This window comes from Hippopotamus amphibius, chromosome 4 (genome assembly GCF_030028045.1).
Source record: "Hippopotamus amphibius kiboko isolate mHipAmp2 chromosome 4, mHipAmp2.hap2, whole genome shotgun sequence".
Taxonomy (NCBI): Eukaryota; Metazoa; Chordata; class Mammalia; order Artiodactyla; family Hippopotamidae; genus Hippopotamus; species Hippopotamus amphibius.
In genome coordinates, this window is record NC_080189.1 from 106,702,288 (window position 1) to 106,729,112 (window position 26,825).

Below are 26,825 nucleotides of genomic sequence, written 5' to 3' on the forward strand. Positions count from 1 at the left end.
GTGACAATGATTTTATTTGCAGCAACCACGAAAGAACGTCTGTGTCCAGAGACACGAACTTATGTCTGGAGACACAGAGAACTCAGGCCTCCGCGAGGCATTTCTTGATGAAGTGACCCACCAGCTGCTGGGGCCGCTGCTGGTACTCCACTAGCACCTCGTGGGGGCTGCTGATCTGGTCCCCTTCCAGGCGGTTGAGGAGGGTGACACACACCACAGCCGCTGCAAAGAGTAAACGCCAGGTCAGTGCAAAGAGCGAGATTTCTAGCTTAGCACACAGAGACCAGTGTCCAGTCCTCAGGAGAAGGGGCTGACTGTGGCTTGATAGACGGAGAACACGGAAAGGCTGAGGGGGCCACCCTCTCCTGTTCTCTCCTTACACTCCCCTACCTTTGCTTCCCAAAGGGATTCCCAAGCAAACCCCAGACCAGCTTGGGGGCTTGCACTGCTTTGAAAAGCAAGGTAATGTGACAGCCCGGGAGGCAGGGATTCTGGAAGGCAGAACTGGACCACGAAGGGTGAGGCTAGGAGCTGAGGTGGACTAACCCCAACTCAGAAATGCAAAGAGATCTGAAGGCCAGATTCGTGGTAGAGTTGGTAGCGAAGCCAGCCCTGAGCGGACGGGGGACTTTCTTATCTTTCTGGACGCTTAGTGGCACGTGAGTCTCACTAACGATTCTGTATCAGACCGCGTGACCATCTGAGGTCCGAGCACAGGGGCGCACCATGCACAGGGGCGTGCAATGCACTGGGGCCAGAAACACGCCTTGGGGTCAGGGCGGGCGCAAGGCCGAGGCTGGTGGTGGGCGGGGAGCAGAGTGGGGCTGCAGCCTAGGGACCCCACCTCAGAGGCCACAGTGGCTCCAGAGGACGGGGCTTGGGGGAGAAGAAGGGGGCATCGCGATCCCGGGAGTTGGGTCACACCTCGGAGGCCGCAGGCGTTGCACATGGCGGAGAAGACCGATGCCTCCATCTCGATGTTGCGGATGCCGGCCGCATAGGCCGCCTGCAGATACTCCTGTTTGTCCTTCTCCGTGTAGCAACAGAGCGCCCCGTCCAGGCGGCCTTGTCCTGGGGACATGGAGAGCCGACGCTGGCCCAGGAGTGCTCTGTGCAGCATGCAGTAAGCGCCTACTGCATGCCCGCCCCACCCCCTCCAGGCACAGAGATGCTGCCCTTGACCCACCAGCCCGAGGTGGCCCGAGGTGGAACCGGTGCTGAGACACGGACCCCAGGCAGTGCGGACCCCCAGGTGGGAGACCGGCATGCCCCTCACCTTCATAGAAGTCCAGGGTGCACATGGTGTGGCCCACGACCGTGGGGAACTTGCCCAGGTCCGCAGAGCACCGTGCCAGCTCCTGTACCAGCTGCTCATCCATGTGCGTGCTGCGGACCACCCGCTTCCCGAGGACCATCAGCTCGAACTCCGGCTTGAAGCAGGCGTCCACCGCCTGCCCGGTGATGACCACGGAGCCAGGCTCCAGACCTGCAGGAAGAAGCAAGTGTCTCGGCCACAAGGCGCCAACAGGGAGGGAAGGGCCCCGTCCACGCACCTAAACACTGAAGGGTCAGTCATGCCCTAAAAAGAAATATGTAAGATCCCTCTTCTGCACCAGAATTTTTTTCTCAATGGTAAAAGTAATGAATGCGTAGATGCAGCAGAAAATACGGAAAAGTACAAAGAAGAAAGTGAAATTGCCGGGGAGGCCCTATCTTGGCTGAACAGCATCTTACAGTCGCTGATGGAACTGTGTGGAGCTGCGATTACCAGAATGTGTTCAGCTGGTCTCTGTTTTGTACCTTTTTATTATGTAAGGTTTTGAGTAAATACCAGAGTAGACAAGAATAGTGTAAGGAAGGCCTTCCTAGGTGGCACAGTGGTTAAGAATCTGCCTGCCAGTGCAGGGGACACAGGTTCGAGCACTGCCCTGGGAAGATTCCACATGCCATGAACCAGCTAAGCCCATGCACCACAACTATTGAGCCTGTGCTCTAGAGCCCATGAGCCACAACTATTGAGCTCATGTGCCGCAACTATTAAAGCCCATGCGCCTAGAGCCTGTGCTCCGCAACAAGAGAAGCCACTACAATGAGGAGCCCGCACACCACAATGAAGAGTAGCCCCCATTCTCAGCAAATAGAGAAAGCCCGTGTGTAGCAATGAAGACCCAAGGCAGCCAATAAATAAAATAAATTAATTAATTTATTAAAAAAAAAAAAAACAATAGTATAAGGAACCCACCGGCTACCCCAAACCCGGCTCCTTGAGGTCTCCAGCTCCTGACGCCCTGGCTTCCCTTGAGGGCTGACCCACAGGGAGGTCCTGCTTCCTGTACCTTCCTGAGCGTTTCCACATTTGCTCCTTGCTCCTTGGTCTTATAATAACTTTGCTTAGGATTTGACCAGGAGCCTTTCCTACTACTACTTATTTAATGTGATATTGGTTTTCCTAAACATTTAGGAGAAGGAAGAAGCCAGGAGGTCTGTCCCAGAGCCCCCACGTCGGCTGCTTTCATGAGACACTAAAAAATGTGGCCAATTGCCAGGCTCTGGCTCAGCTCCTTCCCCCCCACCCCCTCCATTCATCTGGACTTTCTCTCCCCTGCTGTTCTGGTCAACCTAGACTCTCCTCAGGTGTCTATACCGAGTGTGGACCTGGAAGAAAGCTCAGGTTGTTGTTTTCACAAATTCATGGGGCCTCAAATTTTCAAGCCACTTCAGACCTCAGATTGGAAGGTGCAAACCCTCTCCCAGTGTCAGCTGCTCTTCCTCACACGGGCCCTGCACTTTCCCGGGATACTTGTTGGCTATTTCAGAATTCTCTTCTCACATCCATCAGAAGCCCTGGAGTCACCCTGTGCTTCCTCCCAAGCGGGGGCCCGTGCCACCCACCCACTGTTCCTATTTTGGGATTTGTGAGATGCTGTGTCACACTTTGTTGTCAGGGGTTTGGGGTCTGGCTCTCTAGTTGATCTGTCCATTTTTATGGGGCAATTTTGGGAGACTCAAAATCCACCTTACACCCTCCAGAATTCTCTCTCTGGTTATTGATTTTAAAATCCCTCCAAAACAAGAACTCAGGAAGGATCTGCTGGAGCTCACGGCCAGCTCTGGTAAGATGTGCACAGCCTGGAGTCCATTGGGTGGATGGTGTGGCAGACCAAGTGTGCAGGACCTGGGAGCTCGCGGTTATTGGGGTGTTTTCTTGAGAACAACGCCTTTAAATTTTGAATTACAACCTGCAAACCCAGATGTTACCTATCAATCTGTCTATATAGCAAGAAGAAAAATGAGATAATATATCAAGAAGATTTAAGGCCTACAACCTTAATCCTCTTTCACAGCGAGAAAATCTAAGTTTTCAAATTACCATAAATGCAAGGGAGGTCAGGCCTAGACAGTCAGAAACAAATGCACAGAGGCCAGGCCATCAACAGCAGACCTCCTTCCAGCAGCTCCCAGCTCCTCGGTGGGAGTGAGAATTGCTAGAACCCAGTTTTCAGCAGAAAAGCCAGCCCAGAGTTGGAAAGTTAGAGAATAGGACAACTTATATCAAACAAGTTTGCCTCAAAGACTTTGGCTTAAAATTAACACAATTTTTAGCGTTTTGCTTTCTCATTACATCTGTCTTTGTTAAAAAAAATTATGTTGACAACTGGGGACTTTTAGGCAACTTAAGGACAGTTATCTTAATTTTGTATTCCTTGTCTCTCTTCCCCCTTTGATTTTCCTGTAGGTTTTCTCACAAAGTGCTTCACATCCTTGCAGGAATGGGGAGGAGGAGGAGTAAGCAAAATGAAGGAGAAAGGCAGAAGAAAGAGGGATTAGAAAGAATAAAAAGAAAGAATGAAGCAAACAAGAAGGCCCACGTGTGTAACCCCAAAAGAATGGGTTTTCGGGTGCATATGGCTTGGTGCCTTTCTGTGACTATCTCCAGGATGTGAGTTGAGAAAAGTAGCTGGACCAAAAAAAACCAACAAAACAAGCTTCTTTTCACACCCACTGCTGATGGGCTGTCCCTGAGCACGGCCCAGGTAGGAGCTCTGGGTCCCCACGCTGCCCACCCGGGTCCCAGTTGTGCTCTGCACACTGACCTATCCCTCCGGAGGTGCCGATGCGGATGATGGTGACGTCGGAGCAGCGGGCGTGGTACAGCAGCTTGATGAGCTCATGCAGCATGATGGCGATGGAAGGGATGCCCATCCCGTGCTAGAACCAGGGAGAAACGCCAGCGTCATGCTCAAGGGTGCCTCTGCGTGTTCTGTGCTGCATCGCTAACTGCTGATAAAGAGGATGAACTTCACAACGTACATTTAAAAACTATGAACACTTGGGGGGGACTTCTCTGGCAGCACAGTGGTTACAAATCCACCTGCCAATGCAGGGGACACGGGTTCGAGCCCTGGTCTGGGAAGATCCCACATGCCACGGAGCAACTAAGCCCGTGCACAACTAGTGACCCTGCACTCTAGAGCCCGCAAGCCACAACTACTGAAGCCTGCACACCTAGAACAAGAGAAGCCACTGCACTGAGAAGCCCGCCCACCGCAATGAAGAGTAGCCCCTGCTCACAACAACTAGAGAAAGCCCAAGTGCAGCAACGAAAACCCAACATAAATAAATAACAGCAGACAAAAATTAATTAATTAAATAAAATAAAAGCTATGAACACTTAGGGAAGTGTAAAGGTTTGCACCACGCTGTGGAATGGATGACCCCATTTGATCCACACGACCCGTGGAACAGATGGCAGCTGAGGACCAGAGGCCTGCTGTTGCTAGGTAACAAACAGCCCCACTGGCTAAGTCTGGCTGCAGCCAAACTCAGTAACTGGCTGGTGGCTCCGCCCTGTGGAGGCTGCTGCCCCCGCAGTTCTGCCAGAGCCGTTTCCTCCCATCTCTGCATCCCCTACTCCGCCCTTCTCCAGAGGCCCTCCTGGTGCCCCGTCGGCCAGGAGCCGCCCCTACGCTACAGCCTAGCACTCCTTGGAGACCGTCTGTCATGGAATGTGGCACGTGGGAAGTGCTTCCATGAATTATCTGCACCTGAATACGTCTTGGCTCTTGGGTGGCTGACGCGGCCAGACAGCTTAGCTGCCCGGAGAGGGGGCACCTGTCCTGGCCTCAGGGGCAGCCTTCCTCTAAGGCAGCACTTTTCTTTACTTTCCTGCCTACAAAGGAAACCAAAACGGGAAAATGAAAACCACAGGAGGTTTCTGTGCTCGCTCACGGCTGACTCACACATGTGTGAAGTAACTTCCCTGTGAGGTGGCCGAGGCGGGGTCACCTGGTACCTGCCCCCGACTCTCCTCCTGGCCCTGGCCCAGGCAGGGCACCATCCGCCGGGCCTCCAACCTGAGTCCTCACCGTGTGCGCACGGCTGGGTGGGTCTGCGTGGGTGCATCGGTCTCCCCCAGAGACGGGCCCCACCATCTCTGCAGCCCAGCCCCAGGCTCCCCTCGCCCCCAGCCCGCCTTGAGGGCGGTACTCACGCTGACGGACAGCACCGGGCCCACTTTAAACATGGCGTAGCGGTCGGTGCCCTCGCAGATGTTGGGGTAGTCTGCATCTGGCTGGCCAAGGCCCAGCTCCACAGCCACGTACTTGATGAAGGCTTTCATCCGCGAAGGGCTTCCTCCAACACACACGAACTGCAGACAGAGAACAGAGCCGCGTCCGCACAGGCACCGCAACCCGTCACATAGCGGGGGTCTTCAAAGTGGAGTCAGCAGCAGCGGCAGCATCTCCTGGACCTTGCCAGAAATGCAGATCCCTTCCCTGCCCCCCCGCCGGCCCCCCAGACCTGCTGCGTCAGGGGAGCCAGTGTGTGTGCGCGGTACGGAGCCCTCCTGGTGATTCTGATGCTTCCCCTGCTTCACGGGGTTCACGGACTCACAGCTCAGTGCAGGAGCCCCCGACAGTGCAAAGCAGCCAGCTCGCCAGCACGCAGGACAGCCACACCCTCGCCTCTCCGGGGCAAGCCCAGCCCCACGCCGGCAGGGGTTCCATAAATTAGGACCGAGGCGCTTAAGGCTTGGTGGGAGGGGGGCCTGAAGCTTGAAGGAACTAGCTAAACAGATGGTTGTGTGTCTTAAGTGACAGACAGCAGACCATGTGACCACTCCTCCTTGGTATCCCTCGCTCCCCTAGAGAAGGTTTAGTGTCTGCTCTTTACTAGTTTCTCAGTGAAGCGTTAGGAAATTTATTTTATATGGCTTCAATTATATACTAAATTCGAAAGAGATTAATTAGGAACCAATATGGCAGTATTTGTGATAGTTTTCTTTAACTCAATATTTCATATTCTTCAAAAGTAACAATTTACAAAAATCTGATTCACATATAACTTCATGAGCTCGTCCTCTGTCACCTCCCCCCGTGTGATGCAGTGTACCCGTATCACTTGAAAGGAGGGTGACCTGAAGACAAACCCCCAGGATCAAAAGCCCTGCTTTTTACCTTCACGTCTCCAAACATAGCCGGGAAGTCGTGGGTGCTGGTGCTGAGGCTGAAATGGTAGAGGACATCTTCTTTCATTGCTGCCACATGGGGATTGCAAAGCTGTACGAAGCCACTGTCCCAAAACAGGAAAGGAGACGGTTTATAGAACCAGCGTCCAGTGGCTGGAGGGACCACATAAGCACCCTGTGCCAACGAGGCATGTGGAACACAGCAGGCGGGACAACCCCAGCCTGCAGAGGCTCCCACCGTCTCTGTTCCTCCCCCTTTCCTTCCCCTCCCCCTCTCTTTACACCCAGGGCTCCTTTTGGAGAATGATCAGAAAGAACTCAGTAGAGCACCAAAAAGTACAAAGCTCATGGGAATTCCCTTGTAGTCCAGTGGTTAGGACTTCATGCTCCACTGCCAAGAGCCTGGGTTCAATCCCTTGTCAGGGAACTAAGATCCAGCTCCAGAAAAAAAAAGAAAAAGAAAAAAAGGACAAAGATCAAAACAGCAAATCATCTCATGTAAAGATTGTAGCCAATTGCTACCCAACTCAAGTTCACTCAACATATAAACTTAGCTTCATGTTAAAAATAATACATTTATTACAGGAAATATGCATCAGAACAGAAGAAAGAAATTGCCTCTAATTCTCCCACCCAGAGATCGTCTTTCCAATCTGATACCTTTCTTTTTTGGTTCCTTGTCCTATTTCACTGGCCAGCACTCTGCTGGTACAATGTCCAAGGAGAGTGATGAGACAAGACATCTTTTCATTTTGGTTTTTTTCAGTGCGGCTGCTAGAAACTTTGTGTGGCTCACATTGTATTCCTCTTGGACAGCACACTGCTGGCCTGCAGTAGGGCTCAGCAAAATTTCCCATAAAAGGCCAGAAAGTAAATATTTTTTCCTTGCAGGTCTTAGGTGCTCTGTTACCACTTCTGAGCCCTGTTGTTGTCACATGAATGTGGCCACAGACAACACGCAAAGGAGCCTGGATGTGTTCCAATAAAATGCTGCCCAGGACTAGATCACATTTCCAGCCTCAGACATGCCTCCTTCCACACCTGTGCCTTCTTGACCCCACCCTCAGGTGTGCTGCCAGGTGCCAGGGGCACAGAGGGAGGCAGACGTGGGTCCCAAGCTCACAGCAATCAGGACCTTCTTTTTCTTCCTTCTGAGTCAGGACCCACAGATCACATTTTATTCTCAATCTAACTCGGAGAAAAAACAGTACAGGAGGAGAAGGTCTTGGCAGCCTTTGATTTGTAAACATCACGACGTGACTGACCCTGGCCACCTGCATGTCCTCCTCCACTGTCTCTGGTTCCTGTTCTCTCTGGCATCACTGGTCGTCAACCGCAAACTAAAGCCCAGGCTCTAGCCCCAGGGTGCCTGCTTCTCTCTCTCCTGTGCCTCCTCACTTCTTCATCTCCTCACGTCTTCATCTTCTCACTTCTTCCTTTCGTGTTCTCACATCTCCCTCCTGTTGCCCTAGAGTGCCATCCAAGTTAACTCACACCTGAACTGTCTCAAAAGGCTGACAGATGAAAGAGTCGAACAAAATATTGAGAGACAGATCTTTTTCTAAGAGGAGGATGCTGGTAGACTGTCAAACACACTGGGCTCACCAGTAAACTGGCACCAGGGCCATTAGCAGACTGTGCTGGTGGCTGGCTCACAGGACAGCACCAGGGCAGCAGGGGCAAGGAACCTGCCCAGGCTAGAGTCTGTGCTGGATCCCGACCAGTCCTGACCAGGCTTACTCTCCTGGGACAGGAGGTCTCTTTCCAAGGGACCAAATCCACTTCAAACAAACCCCAAGGTTTCCCAGAATGCCTGCTTAATCTCCAGGCCAAGCTGAAATTCTGAGGTCATAACACAGCCAGAGTATCTGAAGCTCCTTTAAAGACAATTATTTTAGTGTAATTACAGTTCTTGTTCTCCTTCAGGATGTTATGAATACACTGGGTACAAATAGAAGGGCTAACCACCCAGCGTCGGAACTGACAACACAGGATGTGATAAAACAACTTTGTCAGGTTTCAAAACCTTTCTTTCCTTCTTCATTCCAAGAGGAGGAGAAGGAAACAGGGTAACTGTGAAGACCAGCAAAGATTTTAAAATATGTAAATTGGACACGTAACACAGTGAACAGAACAAGCTTAGACTTATTTTTGTTACTTAGGTATAGTTAACTTACAGTATTGTATTAGTTTCAGCTCCATAACATAGCGCTTCAATTTTTTTATAGATTACACTTTATTCTTTTAATAAGTCAAAGACATACTACTTGGAAAACTATTTCTCTAGTCTACACACAATTTCAATTGACTTTAAATTGCTTTATTCTGTCACTTTACTCATTTAACAAATATTCACTGAGCACCTATTCTGTAAAAGAAATGCATGAGATGCAAAATGAATGAAACTTGGCTTCTGATTTCAGGAGTTTATCAGCACGGGAGAGAAAATATGACCACCGTTAGACAAACTGGCCCACATGTCCTGGGCCGCATGTTTGAGGGACTAGCAGGGAATGAGGAAGGGGTCGGGGACCCTCAGCTGAACCTCATGTGAGCACATGTCAGGCCCTGCACCAGGCGGAAGGGATGCAGAGATTAGCAGCATGGAAGGCTTTTGACTGTGGGAAACAGTGTCATTACTGGCGGTGCGTGTAAGTCACTCAACATTACAACCTCTGCAGAAGCTAGGTTCTACTAGGCCCCGTTGTCAAGGCTCAGGGCCACGCCTATAATAAGAGGCTGCACTCAGGAGCTGGACTTCAGGGTTTCTCACAACACACACTGGCCTCGGGAGGGTGGACCATACAAGTCCACCATAGGGTGGACCATAAAACAAGGGGAGGTGGGGAAGTGGGGGGTGGGGGAGGGGTCACTACTTAGGGGAGCCGCGTCCAGGGCACCCAATGTGCGGGCCTCCCTTCTCCAGCCTCCGATTCAACCACCCCCTCCACCAGCCCCCAGGATCCTCAACTTGGCTGGGAGGGTGGCTTGGAAAGTGGGGACAGGGCGTATTTTGTTGTCAATGATTGAAGCACCAGGGATCCTACTAGTTCAATTAAAAAGTTCTCTCTGCAAGTACTATTCCCAGGGCAGCCCCAAAACTTGAAAATGGACCTCAGAACCCAGGGGAAGGAAGGAGGGGTGGGTGTGCATGTGGAATTAGAACCTGAGCAAGTGACCAGCATGTGCGAGGCTCCAGAGCAGTTCCTGAGGAACCTCCCAGAAGGGAACAGAGGAGCCCTGTTGTCAGGGTGAGAGGCCACTAGGACCAGGTGAGGTCCCTGCCCAGGATGCGGTCTCCCAGGGAATCCCAGCAGGGTGGGTAGCGAAGAAACTGGAAACAGTAGTGGATTTCAAGCCCATGTAGGATTTGGGATTAAAACATAAAATTCTTGCTTTTCGTATTTTATGGCGAGACAAGAACATTTTAAATACAGAATTTTTCTCTGCCTGTTTCAGCCTTTTCCCCCTCCCCCACCGTTTTAGTGTGTATTGTGCATCTTGGGAGACAACCTTCCTTCTTAACCTTGTGAGGGACCACGATGACCCAGGACCCACTACTCACTTTGTACATGTGGGTCCGGATTGTGTAAACTGTCAGTAATACGTTATTTGACGTATAACCTATTGTCTCAAAAGGTTTGAACTGAGGGCCATAGTTAAAGAATTTCTTAAACCCAGGGAGGATTCTCAAAAGATTTTGTGTACGGATTACCAAGATGAGAGGCCACTGGTCTGACTAAACTGACCAGAGCTGATACTCAGAGCTTAATAGGAATTGGGGGGGCGGGGGGGGGGGGCGGGGGGGAGGTGCTTCTCCACTAAGCTGAGTGGGGGAAGTCAAACATTCCAACATAAATGAATGGGTGTGTCAGTCCTTTGACACATTGAGGAGGCCACCCAATTCTTTGAGGACTTGAAAACAGCTGCCCTTGTTTTACAAATCTAGTCTTTACAACCCAAAGCCTACCAGTCCTTCACCACTCCAAAACCTCCCCTGTTTATCTTCGGAGGCCTGTAGTATTGAGAAAAAAAAAAAAATTCCTGGCCTTAAGGGAACAAAGTCCCCCTAGGAGGAAGGAGCCTTTTTCCTCCTACACCTTAGAGATGCAAATATTCTACCTGATCACCTCAGGAGCCCTCATCTCTTGGCCATCCTTTTAAAATGCAGATTTCAGGAAAGCAACTCTTACCCAAATTAAAAAACAAAATGGGAAGAGGTGATTTGGAACTTGACTTGTCAAGGACATACAAATCTTAAGTGTCTTCTCCATAAATATTAGTCTAGACAGACAACCTTGATTTGTTCCATCTGCCAGAAACCCATCTTGATTTTGAATCCAATTTGAACCCAAACTCCTCATAACTGAAAGGATTTGTATTACTGTACCTGACTCAGGGCTGAAATTTTAGAATTTGGGGAACTATGGGGGCTCTGTGTGTCTGTATATCTGTACGTGTCTGTATATGTGTACTGCTGATGTGTTGTATCACCAGAATTAATTTGTATAAGAGCTCTATTTAATTGGCTTAGAGGAAGTTATTGCTTATATACATACCTAGAAATACAAAAGAAACTATCACAAATGAATTTTGGGATCATGTGATCTAGAATTAATTTTAATGAATGAAAGCAAATGATTTAATTAATACAGACATCTTCATGGTCACCAACATTAAGTATAATACTTTTATTGTACCTAGGTTCACTAGAAATCAAATAAGATCTTATTATTCCTGTTACAAAGTTTGTCAGCAAGAAAAATAACTTGGTATGATGAAACTCTTAAGTAAATTAAATGTAAATGAGAGTTTTGGTGTAAACTCTATGTGGGAAGACATTCTGGAACCTTTTTGAAACATTGAAAATGTTGAAGTATGTGGGCCGAGCCATGGGATTCAGAATGTCCTGCTTGAGCAGTGGAGGAGCTGAGGGTGCGGGGCGTGGAGACTAATATCACCCTGTTTGGCCCTGGAGGATGACTGGTTAGCCAGAGACGGGTAAGATTCCTCAAGGGAGGAACAACCTAAGACAGGCACAGTTGCAGAGGGGCCAACACGGGTGGGGCACAGACCCTTAATCCTTTTGAGAGAGGTCTCCTGCCCCCAGGGCTGCTTTGCTCTCCATGCCCAGCTCAAATCAGGGCCCAGGAGGCAAACAAAGATCATTGCCCCCAGTCATGTGAGGCCTTTGATTGTTTATGGGATTAACCTGGGAGTGTTAGACCCTTAGGCTATGCCGATAACTCAATAAAAGCAATGTGGGATCAATCAGCGAGGCTCTTGATCGTAGAGGTCTTGAGTCCCCCGGTCCCATCTTTCTCTTCAGTCTGTGTCTGTGTGTTCTTCAAGCTTGTGGCACCCGTCACTCACCTCGAGTCGCCGAGTTGATCCCGGCAACTCTACAGAAATAATTATGTTTTAGGTATGTCTACCTAAAAATAGTCTCTCCAAGAACTTCCCTGGTGGTCCAGTGGTTAAGACACCCCCTTCCACCGCAGGGCATGTGAGTTCGATCCCTGGTCAAGGAACTAAGATCCCACAATATGGTGCAGCCAAAAAAAAGTATCTCCAGATTTAGGTAACTTGAAACTTTAGAGTTTTGTTAGATTAAGTTAAATGATAGAATTCATTGACTGTCCAGATCATTTCCAAATAGGATACTGGAACATCAGTTACTGAAGATAGGCTTCCTTTTACAGAGAAACTAAAGATACTTAGGACTATTGATAAATATATTTGGTGCCACACTAAGACATTTTCTGTTTAAAAAACAAAAAAGCATGTGTTTTCTAGAAATGGTATATACAAGTTTGCTAATTTGTGGAATGCTAATGTAAAAGACAGTTCATAATTGCTTACCTGCTAGTTTCTGCGGCATATTAGGTTTTAAGGTTAAGAAATTATATATGTAACTAAAGTCACTAAAATAATAAGGGAAACATTTCAGTGTGCAAGGAAAGTAGGAGGCATGTTCTCAGCAAAAGAAGGTGTGAGGAATGGAAGTCATTTTGTTCAAGGGAAAGAAAGTAATTCTGTCCTAGAGCTGTTTTTCTTCTACATAATCAAGAAAATAAGGGACAAAAGACAGAAAGTTATGGAAGGTTTGGAGAAAGGGAACCTGAGAAAAGAGATTTGTGTATGGTGGGGCTGGGACTGCACTGAATGGAATTAAATATATTTTATTACTAAGAGTAGCTGATACAAAACTGGAGTTTGGTTTCCTCTGTTAAGAGAATAAAGTTTTCTTGGAAAATTGAGTTGCTTTTGGTAATGGATTGTTTAAGTTTCTTTGCATTTTAAATGAGCTGTATTTGCTTGTGAAATATTTTATTGTTGTTTCAGTTAAGTGAATTAAGTATTGTTCCACAGTGACCTCTGATCCTATTTGACCAAGTGTTTTAAACCTTTTTTGATATTTTGACAAACTTCCCAAATATCAAATTCTCCCTGAAGTTCTTTTGACCTCTAGCTAACTTTGGGATTCTTCAGAGGACCCCTGAAGCATCTCAGAAAGAGGAGTATTAAACTAATTACGCATATTTGCTATGTTAAGTTACAAGGGAAGCATTGTCGAATGAGTGGTGATAAACACTCTTAGGTTATGTTATATGGGTAACTATCATTAATGTACATATTCTAGAAATTACATGGCACTCCTAAGAATCTGGTATGTCCTGGTAAATGCTTATAGTCATAATTCTAGTTATTATCTTAAAATGTTGTATGTCACAGCAATAACTGAGTTATTTTGTCAAATGCATTGTAATCGGATCTTTAACCTTGCCTTTTTAAGTCTTTTGTCATTTATAAACTGCTTCCTCTTCAAAATGATTCATAGGAAGGCCTTTTGGGGAATTCCCTGGTGGCCAGTGGTTAGGACTCAGTGCTTTCACTGCCAGGCCCTGGGTTCAATCACTGGTAAGTGATTTTTAATGTTTTCTAGGTATAAGGAAACTCTTCCCCTCAAGCTAATTTTGACTTACAGCAGTTCAGTAAATTACACCCTTGTAAGTAGAATTGAGGCATTTATCTTTTCTTTCTACCTGATCTCTCTAGAAATTGGAAACCCTTGGGTTCCCAGCAGTTTCATCAGGTAATAAAATTAATTACCTGATAATTGTTAACTGAGGTGTGTGTTTACTGTGTCAACTATAAATTGGCACTTGCCACGGGCACTTGCCATCTACCTCTACAAGAATTAAACCACACGTGCTGCTGCAGCTGCTGACCTTCCACATCCCCTGAAGGGGATTCAGGGTGGATACCAGGAATAAGGCACTCTGTGCTTTGGAAAATGGGTGGATCAGGTCTTCATACAGTTAGATGTTTTCAGGAGCTGATTTTATGAGCCCAACCCTTGCATCTCCTCACATCTAGAAAAGCACTAAATCCCTACATGGTGACGTCTGCTCCTCGGGACTAGCAGAAACCTCCTACAAAAATATACGTTTGGTTGCATGTACTCCTCTTTCACCAAGAATACACATATACTAATCTTCCTCCCGTCTCTTTGGAACAGTTTCTCAGAGCTATCTGGGATGCTGTCTCCCAGGCTGCAGTCCTCATCTTGCCCCCAATAACACTTAACTCGTAATTCTCACATGTGCATTTTTTTAAGTCGACAGCTGCCTAAGACTCACTTCTCAGGTGGCTTCTTGTTGCTGTGTTACATTACTGTAAAGTTTGTTTCTGCAGCTTCTCACAGTAATCTATCTTTGGAGGAAGATCACACACGTCAGGACCTGCAACCAGGGGATTAGGCATGTGGGAAAGACGTCTGATAAAGGACTCTTTACAGCCACCTTGGAAGGGACCATATCAGGCCTCCTTAGACTTCAACTAAGACCAACACTACCAGACCAAGACAAGAAAATGATGACATCTGAAGTAGACAGCTGAGCGAAGATGCCAGATCAGGCCTATATACTAATTACTGTAATAATTGCTCACACGTTTGCTTATGAACCAAGTATCTTTATTCCTTGGGCTCAGTCATTTTTGTTTCAAAAATCAATGTAATTACTGGTTTTATAGCCAATTACCTCTGTCCAGTACTCGTAGGTTACCTTGGCGGATTTCTCCTCTCCAAGGCTCTCATTGGATGGCATTTAGAAATTTTATTTTAAGAGAAAAAAATTCTAGCACCATGCAAGCTAACATTACCACCAATATCACTAAGTGAGACCCTCTTACCCAGCCAGTTTAACAACACCTGTTCTGAAGTTGGCCATAAACACTCTTTTTCACTAGAAGTTAAATATTGGGTAGCTCTTAACAGGACTCAGTGGACCTATGGAAAAGTTTATGGCCTTGGCTTTCCCCAGGTTGGTTAGGAAGATGCACAGCTGGTTTCCCTTGGGCTCAAGTCCACCTGCGGGTAGCCTTGAAAACAACTCCTGCCAATCTGCCTTTAATGTGTGCACTCTGGGTTTCTATAAAGTTTTCCAATGGTATGACCATTTGGCCGAGATATTTGTTAACTCGTCTTATGACATATGAAGAATCAGATTTCTGCTCTGAATGATCGTCTTCCAAGTTTAGGAAAATATTAAGAAAATGGTTTGGTTTAGGAAGACCTTCACGTAAACCCTTACTAATGACATTGTTAATTTTACTGTCAATTTTGATCACATCTATTGTTCACTATAAATTAATGAACATGCACAAGGTTCATGCAAGGTAAAATTGACATAAGTTCTATTGGATAACTTGGAATTGACAGTCCTTGCCGGACATCTTACTAATACAAAGAAAAGAAAAGAGCAGGCTATCAGGTCTGGACATTGAGGGACATGATGGACCCAGGGCAGGTAAGCAAGCCTGATCAAAGGGAGGAAATTGATGAAAAAGTTCACATTTTATGGCAAGATGAGTAAAATTTAAACATTACGTTTCCTTTGCCCATTTGGATCTCCTCGCTTGCCTTTAGTGTGGGTCGTGCATCTGCATTAATCAGACCTCCTTAGGAAAGAACATTCCTTCTTAATTTCATCAAGGGTCACAAATCCTTAAAAGATAACCTTCCTTCTTAATCTTGTGAGGAGTCCTGATGACTCATGCCCACTACTCTGCACACGTATATCTGGACTGTGTAAACTGTCAGTTATATATCATTTGATGTCATTACCCTGTGTCTCAAAAACTTATATAACAGTGCTTTGACCTCTAACAGGGGAGACAGTCCTCAGAGCTTTCCGAGAAACTGTCTCCTGGGGTAGAATCCTCAAGTTGGCTCCAATAAAATTTTCCACTTTTTTCTCAGATAAACTATTGGTTAATTTTTTCATCAGCACCAGCAGTGCACAAATAAACATGAGTGGCCATGGGAATCACACAGCGAAATAATGAAAAACTGTGATGAAATAAGGATAGTATTTAAAGGTCAGAACCAAGAGAGAGCTGGGAGAGAGGCAGGGACTGTGACCCAGAAGAGTGTCCAGGTGTGAGGAAACCCGACTGGGCACGGATCTGAGCACTGAGCCAGCTCCGATGTCCTTGAAAGACAAACACCCCAAGGCTATTCGCGGCAGCCCTGGCACCAGGTGCTGGGGGCTCCAGCCAGTTCAGCTGTAAGCCCACCGCGTGTTCAGTCCTCGAGGCCTCAGGTGTCCACGCGAGTCAGCTCTCGGGAAACTGTGTGGCTCAAACTCTTCACAAGGAGCCCGAGCTGGGCAGCACGAGGGTCAGAGCCTTACCTGTGATGTTCCGGTTTCTTTGTTTCGGCCCCGGGGGATGCCATCCCTCAGCTGAGGCAGGACCCTAGAAGAAAACAGCACAGAGTCTCTTAGGAGCTAATAGCCAACATTTTAGGAGTTTATCTGAGCGCACCTCCACTGGAGTCAGTGACTGCCAAGGGAGCAGGGGAGCAACATACAGAGAGAAGGAGGCAGCAAAGCAAGGACACGTGGCCCCGGGGGCCTCTGTGATTGGTTGTCTGTAGCGTTTTGATTTTGTAGCCTTGAGGCATTTACAGCTCAGATTTTAGTTTGCTGACCATGCTGCCTTGGCATTAAGGCCACCTGAGTCCAAAGGGCTCCTTGTTTAATTAGTTGAACACTAGTGAAGCCCCCCAATAGGAACCAAGGCCACTCTGACTGCCAGCAAGGCCTTGCTAACCTGTGGAAGTCAGTACCATCAAGAGGAACTCTACAGTTATGTCACATACACATACGTATATATGACCTGGAGAGTTGCTAATTCCAGAGAGGGGCTGGTGGAAATGTGCCCAAAGCCAGGGTGGGCTGGCATCTCACATTCCAGTAGAAAACCCTTCTTCACTTCCTGGCCCCCCCCCCCCCCCCCACCACACACACACACACACACACACACACACACACACACTGTCTTTGTAACAGGGAAGAGCTAAATCAGACTCCATGTTAAATCTGTTTCTTTGACTTTGATCTTTGCTTTTTGCTGCTTTTGCAATTATAATCATCCATGCTGGCCTGCCTCAGGGAACACTGTCCCTCTGCCTGAAAGTTCTAAAGTGTCTCTGTTCAGCTCACAGGCAGACACTCTGCCCTGCCCACCTGTGTGGATGGCTGAAATTAACATATCCCCTCACCGAGGCAGGTCATTCCTTGAGATCTTTTGCAAGACTGATGCCCTTTTACTTTATCTCCTCACAGCCTCTTCCTCTCAGATTCTATAAAACAAATTGGCATCCAGACCCCGATAAGACGGTTTTTAGGAGACACTTGTCTGCCATCTTCTCGGTCTGCCAGCTTTCTAAATAAAGTCATATTCCTTGCCTCAACACCTCGTCTCTGATTCGTTGGCCTGTCGTGCAGCGAGCAGAGTGAGCTTGGACTTGGTAACACCTTGACCCAACAGAACACACCTGCTGCCTCACCCTTCTAGAATTTTAACTGTCCTCCAGCAGGCCTCATGGATAGCTCAGGGGGTGAGAGCGGTCAGGCAAAGGCACCAGCTCTCAGGGGCCTGCTGTGAAGGGAAGGGAAAGACCTGGGGCACATAGGGATCCACCTCCTGCCCTGCTCCCACTCCAGAGCCGGAGGAAGGGAAGGCCACGAGACATACCTGCAGTTATCTTGCTGGGGCTTAGCGATCAGAACACTGACCCTACACCAGTCTCTGCAGAGCTGAGCCTGAGCACCTGCCCGGTGAACTCTTGAGTGGTCTGTGGCAGATCCAGCCCCACCAGCCCCAGGCCAGGTTCTCAACCGGGTACCTCACCAGCCACTTACCAGAAAAGCAGACCCACCAAGCTAAAACCTAAAAGGCCTCTTTTTGGAGAAAAGGATTGATGACTGCTGTTATGCAGCTAAATACTGGCCATTTTTGACAAATTCTGAAAACCAAAGAATATTATCTTACTTGGGTCTAGAGCACAGATTTTCCTGGAGTGCTGCCTTGGGGCTTCCATCCTCCCTGAGCATTTATAGGACACTTCCCTAGAAACGCTAGCCTCCCTCAGGCCAGTGAAGGGGAGGGAGCTGAGGATGGGAGTGAGGTTTAAAGAGGTAGGAGCCCTCACCTGTACCACCAGGACCACTGCCGAAGCTCGCGCAGAGGGATGGAGAGGGGAGCTGGTGGGCAGTCAGGGCAGGGACCCCCGCGTTGCCTGATGGAGGATGTTGTGATTAAATATCTCTTTGGTCTTGTCCCATTTCTAGCACAGAGTTCCTAACACCCTTGGAATTTCCTGAAGGATGAGAGCCTAAAGGTGTCTCTTGTTAAGTGAATGAGCTGATATAAGAAAGCACCTGGGGAACCCTGACAGTACCCAGGAGAAACAACCGTCATTAGAGGGTGGGACCCCTCAGTCCCACCCATGCCCCAATGATTGAATCAATCCTGCCTGTGTATTGAAGCTTCCAAAACGCCCAAAAAGGTAGGTTCAGAGAGATTCCGGGTTGGCAACCACATGGAGATTCAGGAGTGGGGCCTGGAGAAAGGGCTGCCACGCCCTTCCCCGTACCCTGCCTGTGCCTCTCTCACCTGGCTGCTCCTCAGTTACGTCTTTTTCTAATAAACTGGTAATCTAGTAAGGAAAAGATTATTCTGTGCAAATTGCAAATTGATTGAATCCAAGGAGGGGGCTATGGGCACCTCCCATCTAGAGCCAGTGGGTCAGAAGCACAGGTGACAACCTGGACGTGGAGGCAGGAGGGAGGTGGGAAATCTCAGGGAACTGAGCCCTAGCCTGGGGGGTCTGATGCTGTCCCCAGGTAGACAGTATCAGAATTGAGTTGGATTGTAGGACCCCTGGGGTAGGAGCTGGTGTGCATTGCTTAGTGGTGTGAGGAAAACAAATCAGAACTGTACTTGGTGATCAGAATCTTGGGTCATAATTTGCCTTTACAGCATCCATCAGAGAGACTGATGGAGACGCAGACAGCCCAGCTTCTGAAGAAGTCTGGCTTCCAGGAAATGCAACCCTGGGCACCTCCACCCTGCAGAGCAGCCGCTGTCCCTCTGGGATCCACCTCATTGTCTGTAGTAAGTGCAGACGTGCCTTCCGGGTCAGCCAGCCCACAGTCCTCCTTACTGGCTCTCACTTGTTCACTGAGAGATGAAGTAGGGCCTGGGGTCACCTCCTCTTGCAATCTGTCCCCTCCAGGCTGCTGGCTCTTCCTCTGGGGGTGGGGGGGTGGGAAGCTCGGAAAGAGGAAGAGTTAGAGGCGCCTTCCCACGGGGCAGCAGCTGAATCAGAGATGCACAGTGTGCCCCAGACTGTACCCAGAGGGAATCCAACCCCTATTTTCCAGGAAAGGAAACTCAGCCACAGAGAGGGCATCCTGTCTGGACTTGCAGAGAAAATATTACTCCCTAGGCTGGGTTGCTTTTCCTGCCTTTGAACCAGAGAACCCATTTTCCATGCCTCATCCTTGCCCTCTGCTGCCCCAGACCTGGGCTCTTTCCCGAGTCTGCTCGGGGTCTGCTTCCCCTTGTACTCAGCTGGCGGGGGCAGGTGCTCCCCTCTAGGCCGGGACTCCACCCCCCCATCCCCAAAGCAACTCCTCCTTGGGCATGGGCCTGGGCCTGCAGGCAGCAAGGCTTTGTGTAACCAACTTTGTGCAGAGAAAATTGCAGACTTTTGCAATGCTCTAATTGGAAATTTCCCAATAAATATCTTAAGATGCTTATAGGTGGGGTAAGCAGGCACACAGGTTTGCCTGGGGAGTCCTGGTATAATCACCAGAGCCGCATTTCACTCTCAGAAGGACCTGGGTGTGGAGGATAAATGATAAGGCCACCCCCGCTCGCCCACTGAAAGGTCAAAGGTGGGGAGGAAGTGAACCTCTCAATTTACCTCCCCTTAGACCAGCTGGAGCAGAGGGCAGGAACCACTCCGATCCTTGCTCACCGAGACTCACCCCTATTCGAGGCCACCAGCAAGGTGAGTGGGCCCCACCGCTGTGAAAGGAGGCCCTGGTGATGATTAAGAATGGAGTGATAGGGCTTCCCTGGTGGCACAGTGGTTGAGAATCCGCCTGCCAATGCAGGGGACACGGGTTCGATCCCTGCTCCAGGAAGATCCCACATGCCGCGTAGCAACTAAGCCCATGTGCCACAACTACTGAGCCTGTGCTCTAGAGCCCATGAGCCACAACTATTGAGCCCATGTGCTGCAACTACTGAAGTCCACGTGCCTAGAGCCCGTGCTCCGCAACAAGAGAAGTCATGGCAATGAGGAGCCCGCGCACCACAACGAAGAGTAGCTCTCACTCACCACAACTAAAGAAAGCCCACTCACAGCCACAAAAGACCCAACACAGCCAATAAAATAACAAACAAATTAATTAATTATTTTTTTTAAAAAAAGAATGGAGTGATAACCACGCAGAGGCCCGGGGCGACGGTGAAATTTCAGAAGAAATTTTCAAGTTAAAAAAAGTACATAAAGCTTGTGGGCAAACAGATGACACCAGACATTCTTATAAACAATGACTGTTGTTTGCATCTAGCCCTCAGCCACTGCAGCCACGCCCACAGTGCAAACCGAGGGAACTCAAGATGGAGAAATACAGGACACTGGCCCTCAGTCGGGAAGATGCAGATCAAAGTCATGATTTCAATGACCCCAGACTCTTGCATCTCCCCATACATAGAAAGGCATCTGGAGTCATTAACTTGAGATGTCCGCTCTTCTAATTAGTAGTAATCTTTTAATAACATGTTTATTTGTTTGTTTTCCTAGTAAACCCCCCTATATATCCTGGTTCCTCCCTTACGTCTTTGGAGCAGTTCCTCAGAGCTCTCTGAGAGGCTGTGTGCTGGGCTTGTCCTCGGTAAGGCCACCAAATAAAACACAATTCCTAACTTTTAGGCTGTGCATTTTTTTTCAGTCAACAAGCTGCATTATTTTTTCCAGCCATCAAAAGAATCAGGAAATAGGCCCAGTGAGTGCTGGAGGCCAAAGTTTGGCCCACGGAGGTTTAATGCAGACACAGAGAGGAGTCCCCCAGGGTCCACTTCAGTCCATTCAACTTGGGTCTCAACTTAAGGCTCCTGGGGGGATGCTCCGCTGTCTGCTCTGTCCACGGAGGCAGGGCGGGCGCTGGCCAGCACTGCCCTGTGCAGAGTAACTAGGAGAGTCCTCATGGGCAACTCATTCAGAGAATTTAGGGAATGTTTCTGACAACCGCTTTTTCAGTTGTTTCACTGAATTAATGTTATCGTGCACCTGGACCTGTTTCCTCCAACAGACAATACATATGTGCATTTCCTAAGGACACACACCTGAGCCTCATCCTAGGTAGAAAACTGTGCAGCCACCACTTGGTTTCCTGCGTGGCTGAGAAAAGCCATCTTGTCACTGAATCAGAGCCAAGCGCTGTCCACCCAGGAAAGGCAAGATCCTGTCTAGCTGGCCCCGCCTCACCCCCTACAGCTGTGGCTGAAACTGCAACGTCGGGGGGAATTGGGGCACTTGCCTGGTACTTTTAGCTCACCTTTTTAGTAACTTAATGCCTTTCTATGTAAGTATTATCTGTAAAATAGCAGGAAGGGCTAAGCATTGCACGCATCGGTCATTCAAGTAAAATCACCAACAGGTAGCTGCCCCTGGCTCCTCAAGGTGCACCTGTTCAGGTTAGAATCTGCACCTGCGGTGGTGTGTACGATCAGAGGTGAGATGAGGAAGACCCAGGACTCTGAGAAGCTGCAGTACAATGCAGCAAACATGCATGACTGTGAACTCTAATGTGGGTCAGTGGAGAGAGAGCTGGGGAAAGGCACAAACAGCCCCCTGAGGTTTATCTAGTTCAGTGTGAGGAATGGGCTGTTTCTTAATGGTCCCTGACTAGGGATAAATAGCCAGGTAAAGATGTGGCAGAGAGAGAACAGGACTGACAGTATTTACAGCAAGGAGACGTGAAACCCTATAAGATAGACATGGGGAGGATACAGAAGAAACAGCTCAGCCAGCTCAGCCTGGGAGCCAGGACTCAGGGGCCAGTCAGGGGCCAGGTGCCAGGGCAGCCGTGTCACCACCGACAACGTGATACCGTCCTGGAGGTGTCTGGGGGGTCTGTGAAAGCTTGGAAGCAGGGAATAACAGTCAGAGGTTTGTATGTTAGATCCACATGAAGGGCTCCAGAATAAGCTGCTGTCATGAGTTCCCAAAAGCCCTCATGTGTCTGAACCCAGAGCCTTCCAAACTCAGCTGGCATGACCCCTCCTGGGAAAAAACTCTTCTCTTCTCTGAAAAAAACCAGACAGATATTGTCCTAGCTTATCTCTCATCTCTTCTCCTAAGGACCACTTATCTCTCCAGAGTCCTCTGTGTTTCCATAAGTGCCCTTTCTGCCCCACCCCCCTTCTAAGAAGTCAGTGCCTCTCTGCCTCTCCCCGCCCTTTATTGAGATGGTATTTAAGGGGACTTCCCTGGTGGTCCAGTGGTTAAGACTCCATGCTCCCAATGCAGGAGGCCCAGGCCCATGTGGTTGGGGAACTGGAAACCACATGCTGTAACTAAAGATCCTGCACGCCACAAATAAGACCTGGTGCAGCCAAATAAATAAATAAATAAACAAAAATTTTCAAAAACAAAATAAATAAATAAAAAGATGGGTTTAAGACCCAAATTCTAACCACCTCCTGAAATCACATTTTTCTCTGAGCTTCCCCCATACACACATAAAAATCTGTCTTTTCTCTTGCTAATCTGTCTTTTGTGCTTTTAATTTGCAGTCCCCCAAGAAATGAATCTAAGAAGACAGAAGATTTTCCCCTAACACAGTTGAGGGGCACGGAGCGTGAGCAGAGGTGCAATCAGAACAGGAAACTGTGGCACGTTCCGAATCCAGGAGGCGAATCCTTAGGGCTGGAAGGGGGTATCAGGACGAGGCTGTCAGGGATGCCTGTGTCCAGCGGGGCGATAGGGAAGGAAGGCCACAGAGGGATGCACCGGGCAAGGGGTGAGGCTGGACGTTGCGTCAGAGGCACCAGCTTCCTGCACAAGATGCCTGCAGGCGTCACCCAAGGCCGGTAGGAACTAGGGGTCAGGGGCCAGGTCAAGTGCTAGAGAAGCACTGACTGCACTCTGTCTTTCAGGGAGCAGCAGGGACGAGGGGGCAGCGTGTGACCTTCTGTGTAGACAGAGTTCTGGACGCCCTTGCTGCACGGACAACACGATCCAACACACGGTGCACATGCAAAAAGGGCACAGTTCCACCCTTGGGGCACACATTTTAGCATGAAAAAGAGGCAAGGTCACTCTAGGCTGACAAAATCCAGGCACTGGCTGAGCAAATCGCAAGGGTCACCAGGGACAGCAGCACCGTCCCGTAGGCACCAGTTAAGCTGGTGGTTGTGCTTGAAGGGTTTTGGATCCTGCAAAACAGCTCAAGAATGAGCGTAGGGCCCATCTTTACCTTTGAAACAGAACTGGGAGTCATACGACTGACTTCTTTGTCTTTGCCATGGTGACTTCTCTTGCCTGAGAACAGTGGTTTGCTCCTGCACTATTTGTTCTTTTTTAAAATCATTAATTACTGAGAACTACTCTTTGTTTCCACCTGAGACACAGGAGGCCGTCGCTCACCTTCCTCCCAACCACCAGCGAAGGGGGGAACACGCTCTGGTTCTCAGTGTGGGCCTGTCCAGCGCATGTTACAGTGTCTCCATTGCCTGTTGTTCTACTTTATTTATTTATTTATTTATAGTATTTATTTATTGGCTGCATTGGGTCTTTGTTGCTGCACACAGGCTTTCTCTAGTTGTGGTGAGCGTGGCTACTCTTCATTGTTGTGGCATGGCCTCCTCATTGCAGTGGCTTCTCTTGTTGCAGAGCACGGGTTCTAGGCACACAGGCTTCAGTAGTTGCAGCACATGGGCTCAATAGTTGTGGCACACAGGCTTAGTTGCTCCGTGGCGTGTGGGATCTCCCTGGGGCAGGGATCAAACCCATGTCCCCTGCATTGGCAGGTGGGTCCTTAACCACTGGGCCACCTAGGAAGTCCCTGTTCTACTTCTGAGACACAATGTAATCTGGTTTGACTCCACCCCTTCCTTGTGACTGTCTTGCTAACACTTCCTTTGCAAGATCAAATAGCCCTCCTGTTGGTTTTGGTTTTCTCATTTTGTTTTTGTTGTTGTTCTGTTTTATTCTAGTTTTAACTCACTAAACCATATTCAGAAAGGTGGATTACTTTGGGCATACAGATTAGTGTGTAAACGTTTATAATATTTTTTTGAACGAACATATTTCAAAAGTGAATGTGTGTGTGTATATGGGAGAAAGGGCGGGAGAGAAGGGGGGAGAGAGGGAAAGAAATGTTCAGGGTTTATCTTTAGGAAGTGGGAAAAGCTGGAAGTTTCACTTTCTGTAATATATATTTTTATGTTTTTTTAACGAGTTTATTAATTTTATGATTCATGAAAAGTCTACTTGGACAAAAGCCAATGTAAAGAAAATCTACTTTGTCTTTTTCAACTAAAGTGTTACTTCAGTGCTCACTAGAGCTGAAAGTCATGGAACTAAGAATACAACTCATGCCCGATAAACCTGGCTGAATTAAAGAGTATACAATCGTGAGGCTTATGTAGAACTAGTAGGTCAATTTGGCCTTTGAAAAGGGAAAAAAATGGTCATGGAAAACTGGCCGAGAAGTGAGTGTGGGGCCCAATATTGAGAGCCTGGCAGTGTGAAAGCAGACAGGGTGGGAGTGGTGGAAAACGCAGATGGAGACGGTCTTTCTATTCAGGGAAATCGCAAATCTTTTAAAAGCCAAGATCACAGTCAATGAATGGAACCAAAGGTCTCTTTGACCCGGAAAACACAAGAAGTGGGGAAAGATGAGCCACAGTGAGGCCAGGTTAGGAGGGCACGGTGGCGGAGAGGCAGACCTTAGTACTGAAAACAGCCGAGGAGAGCGCAGAGCGCAGGGTCTCCATGCCTGGAGCCGGCCTCGACCGCCCTGCAGGAAATGGCCATATCTAACCCGGATTTCAGACGTGGTTTCTCTGCAACTCAGCATCAGCGGGAAGCCGCCCAGCGCGCAGCAGAAGTCTGGCGAGGAGGACCAAGGACAGCCAGGGCCAGGGGTGCCAGGGAGGCTGCCGGACTTGAGGCACCTGGTCACGCCCGGACCCCAGAGCCGCGAGGCGGCCCCAGCTGTCCGTCTTAAGAACGCCTGCCCCTTACAAGAGCTGCAAATGGACCCGCTCCCCTGTGCGAATCATATTTGTGTCAGATACTCCGTGACTGAAGTTTCTCTTTTGACCTGCCGGACACCTAGACGCCAAAATTTTATGCCGTGAGACTTTATCTGTTGGCTCAACGCACACAGCTGAGTCCATCTGAGCGCTGCACGTCTGGTAACAATCACTCTCCAAAACGTCATTTCCCCTTTCCCTCCAAGAGAAGGGGACATTCCAGGTGCTCCCGGGCTCCCGTCCCGCTCGCTTTGGGCTGCTGAGGACCTACCCCGCTCCACCCCGCGCGCATCGCCTCCGGCCGGTGATGCATCCCAGTGGAGCCCGACACTTGTACGGCAGGGGCGCGGGGCCTAGGCCATGGTGGGCAGAGGCAAGGATGCACACCTCTCCCGGCGCGGCCAGCTCATCCTCCGCGCGCGCCCTCCCCGCACATCATCCCAGCGCGCCCTCCCCGCATATCATCCCTCCCCGCACATCATCCCTCCCCGCACATCATCCCTCCCCACACACTCTCCCTCCCCGCACACATCCCTCCCCGCACATCCTCCCTGCATGCCCTCCCCCTACATCCTCCCCGCCGTTGGCCCCAAGTCCGCGAGCCCGAGTCACCTCACCGGCAGGTTGGTGATTCCCGAAAGCAGGACGCCGGCCGCAGACACTCCGGCTCAGGGACCTCCAGGGGACGAGCGAGTGGAGTCTGGCCGGAGGTAGCCGCGAGCTAGTGGTATAGGGTAGCCCGGGGGTCCCCGCCCGCCGCTCCTCCCCTCCTGGAATCCCCGCCCCACCCCCTGCCGGGTTTCCTGCTCGGCAGCGGGCAGCGGCGGGTGACAGGAGGCCAGCTGATTACTCATTAAGCCACTCGCCCCGCCCAGACACCTCTCTGCTGCTTCCTCCCCGCCTGACAGCAGAGATGTGGGGGGCAGAGATGACCACCCGAGGTCACCGCTCGTGCTAGAGCCCGGGTGTCCGCGGGGGCTCACCCCGAGAGCGAGTAGGGGGCCCGGGGAAAGTGCCAGAAAGGATATGGATAGGGAGCCCTGGGCCCGGGGGTAGAAGTGGGGCCAGGCAGGCCAGCCGCGGTCCGCTGGGTTCCTTCGGCCTCGGTTTCTCCTCGAGACCCTCCTGGTCCTGTGAGCACCCGGCACCGGGAGAGGCCCGGGAGGAAATGACTCATTCATTCAGAGCCACCAGCTGAGGCGGCAGAACTGCCTCCCGGCCTCCTGCCAGCGCCCCCTGTCCCGTCACGTACCCGGCCGGGTGTGGGGGTTGGGGGCGGTGCCGGGGAACCCCAGTTCTCTGGGGCGATGGACGGCAATGGCTTGCTAACCCTGGGGGATGAAGGCCTCCCTTTCTTTCCTTTCCAACAGGCTGCACACGAGCCACAAAACCAAAGACTTACCTTTTTGTTAAGTTAAACCTGGTAAAGGTGACAGCTGGAAGCAAATTGTGTCCAGCCTTCTCTAAACCACACAGATGAACCCAGCTCAGCCCTGGCCAGCTCCAGCGCTGCTGCTACAGCCAGCAAAGCCAAGGACACCCCGCTGTCACCACCCCAGACCAGCCCACCCCACCGGCTTGGATTCCTGCAGAGACCTCCGCATGCTCCTGCAGAATAGGTGGCCCTGAGAAGGCCAGACCACACCAGGTGGTGACACCTACTCAGTCGGGCTCCCCCAAACCCCAGAGCAATTCCAAGCTCAGATTCCCCCAAAGCTGAGAATAT

At 49.6% G+C, this 26,825-nt stretch overlaps 1 protein-coding gene and 1 pseudogene across 2 annotated transcripts; one reads left to right on the forward strand and one right to left on the reverse strand.

The window, feature by feature from the left end:
- UPP1 (uridine phosphorylase 1) lies at positions 1 to 26,237 on the reverse strand. Of its 2 annotated transcripts, XM_057732348.1 has the most exons (8): positions 25,717 to 26,237; positions 16,168 to 16,231; positions 6,459 to 6,573; positions 5,492 to 5,650; positions 4,095 to 4,209; positions 1,277 to 1,486; positions 925 to 1,071; positions 1 to 222 (listed from the first exon to the last, which is right to left on the reverse strand). In XM_057732348.1, exons 2-8 carry the CDS (start codon positions 16,209 to 16,211, stop codon positions 83 to 85), a joined length of 930 nt encoding a protein of 309 aa, XP_057588331.1. In that variant the 5' UTR covers positions 16,212 to 16,231; positions 25,717 to 26,237; the 3' UTR covers positions 1 to 82. The 2 variants fall into 2 exon arrangements, with proteins under 2 accessions (XP_057588331.1, XP_057588332.1); XM_057732349.1 differs by lacking the exons at positions 5,492 to 5,650; positions 6,459 to 6,573; positions 16,168 to 16,231; positions 25,717 to 26,237 and adding an exon at positions 5,046 to 5,169.
- LOC130851918 (phosphoglycerate mutase 1-like) overlaps positions 22,905 to 26,825 on the forward strand; it is a 10,379-nt pseudogene continuing 6,458 nt past the window's right edge.

Excerpts from the sequence above, each read along its gene's own strand:
- UPP1 (XM_057732348.1), bottom strand. The coding sequence starts at position 16,211 with ATGGCATCCCCCGGGGCCGAAACAAAGAAACCGGAACATCACAG. Across the intron at positions 4,210-5,491 it reads GCCCGGTGCTGTCCGTCAGC|CACGGGATGGGCATCCCTTC; the intron begins GTGAGTACCGCC and ends CCCTGGTTCTAG. Across the intron at positions 1,487-4,094 it reads CGGCACCTCCGGAGGGATAG|GTCTGGAGCCTGGCTCCGTG; the intron begins GTCAGTGTGCAG and ends TTCTTCCTGCAG.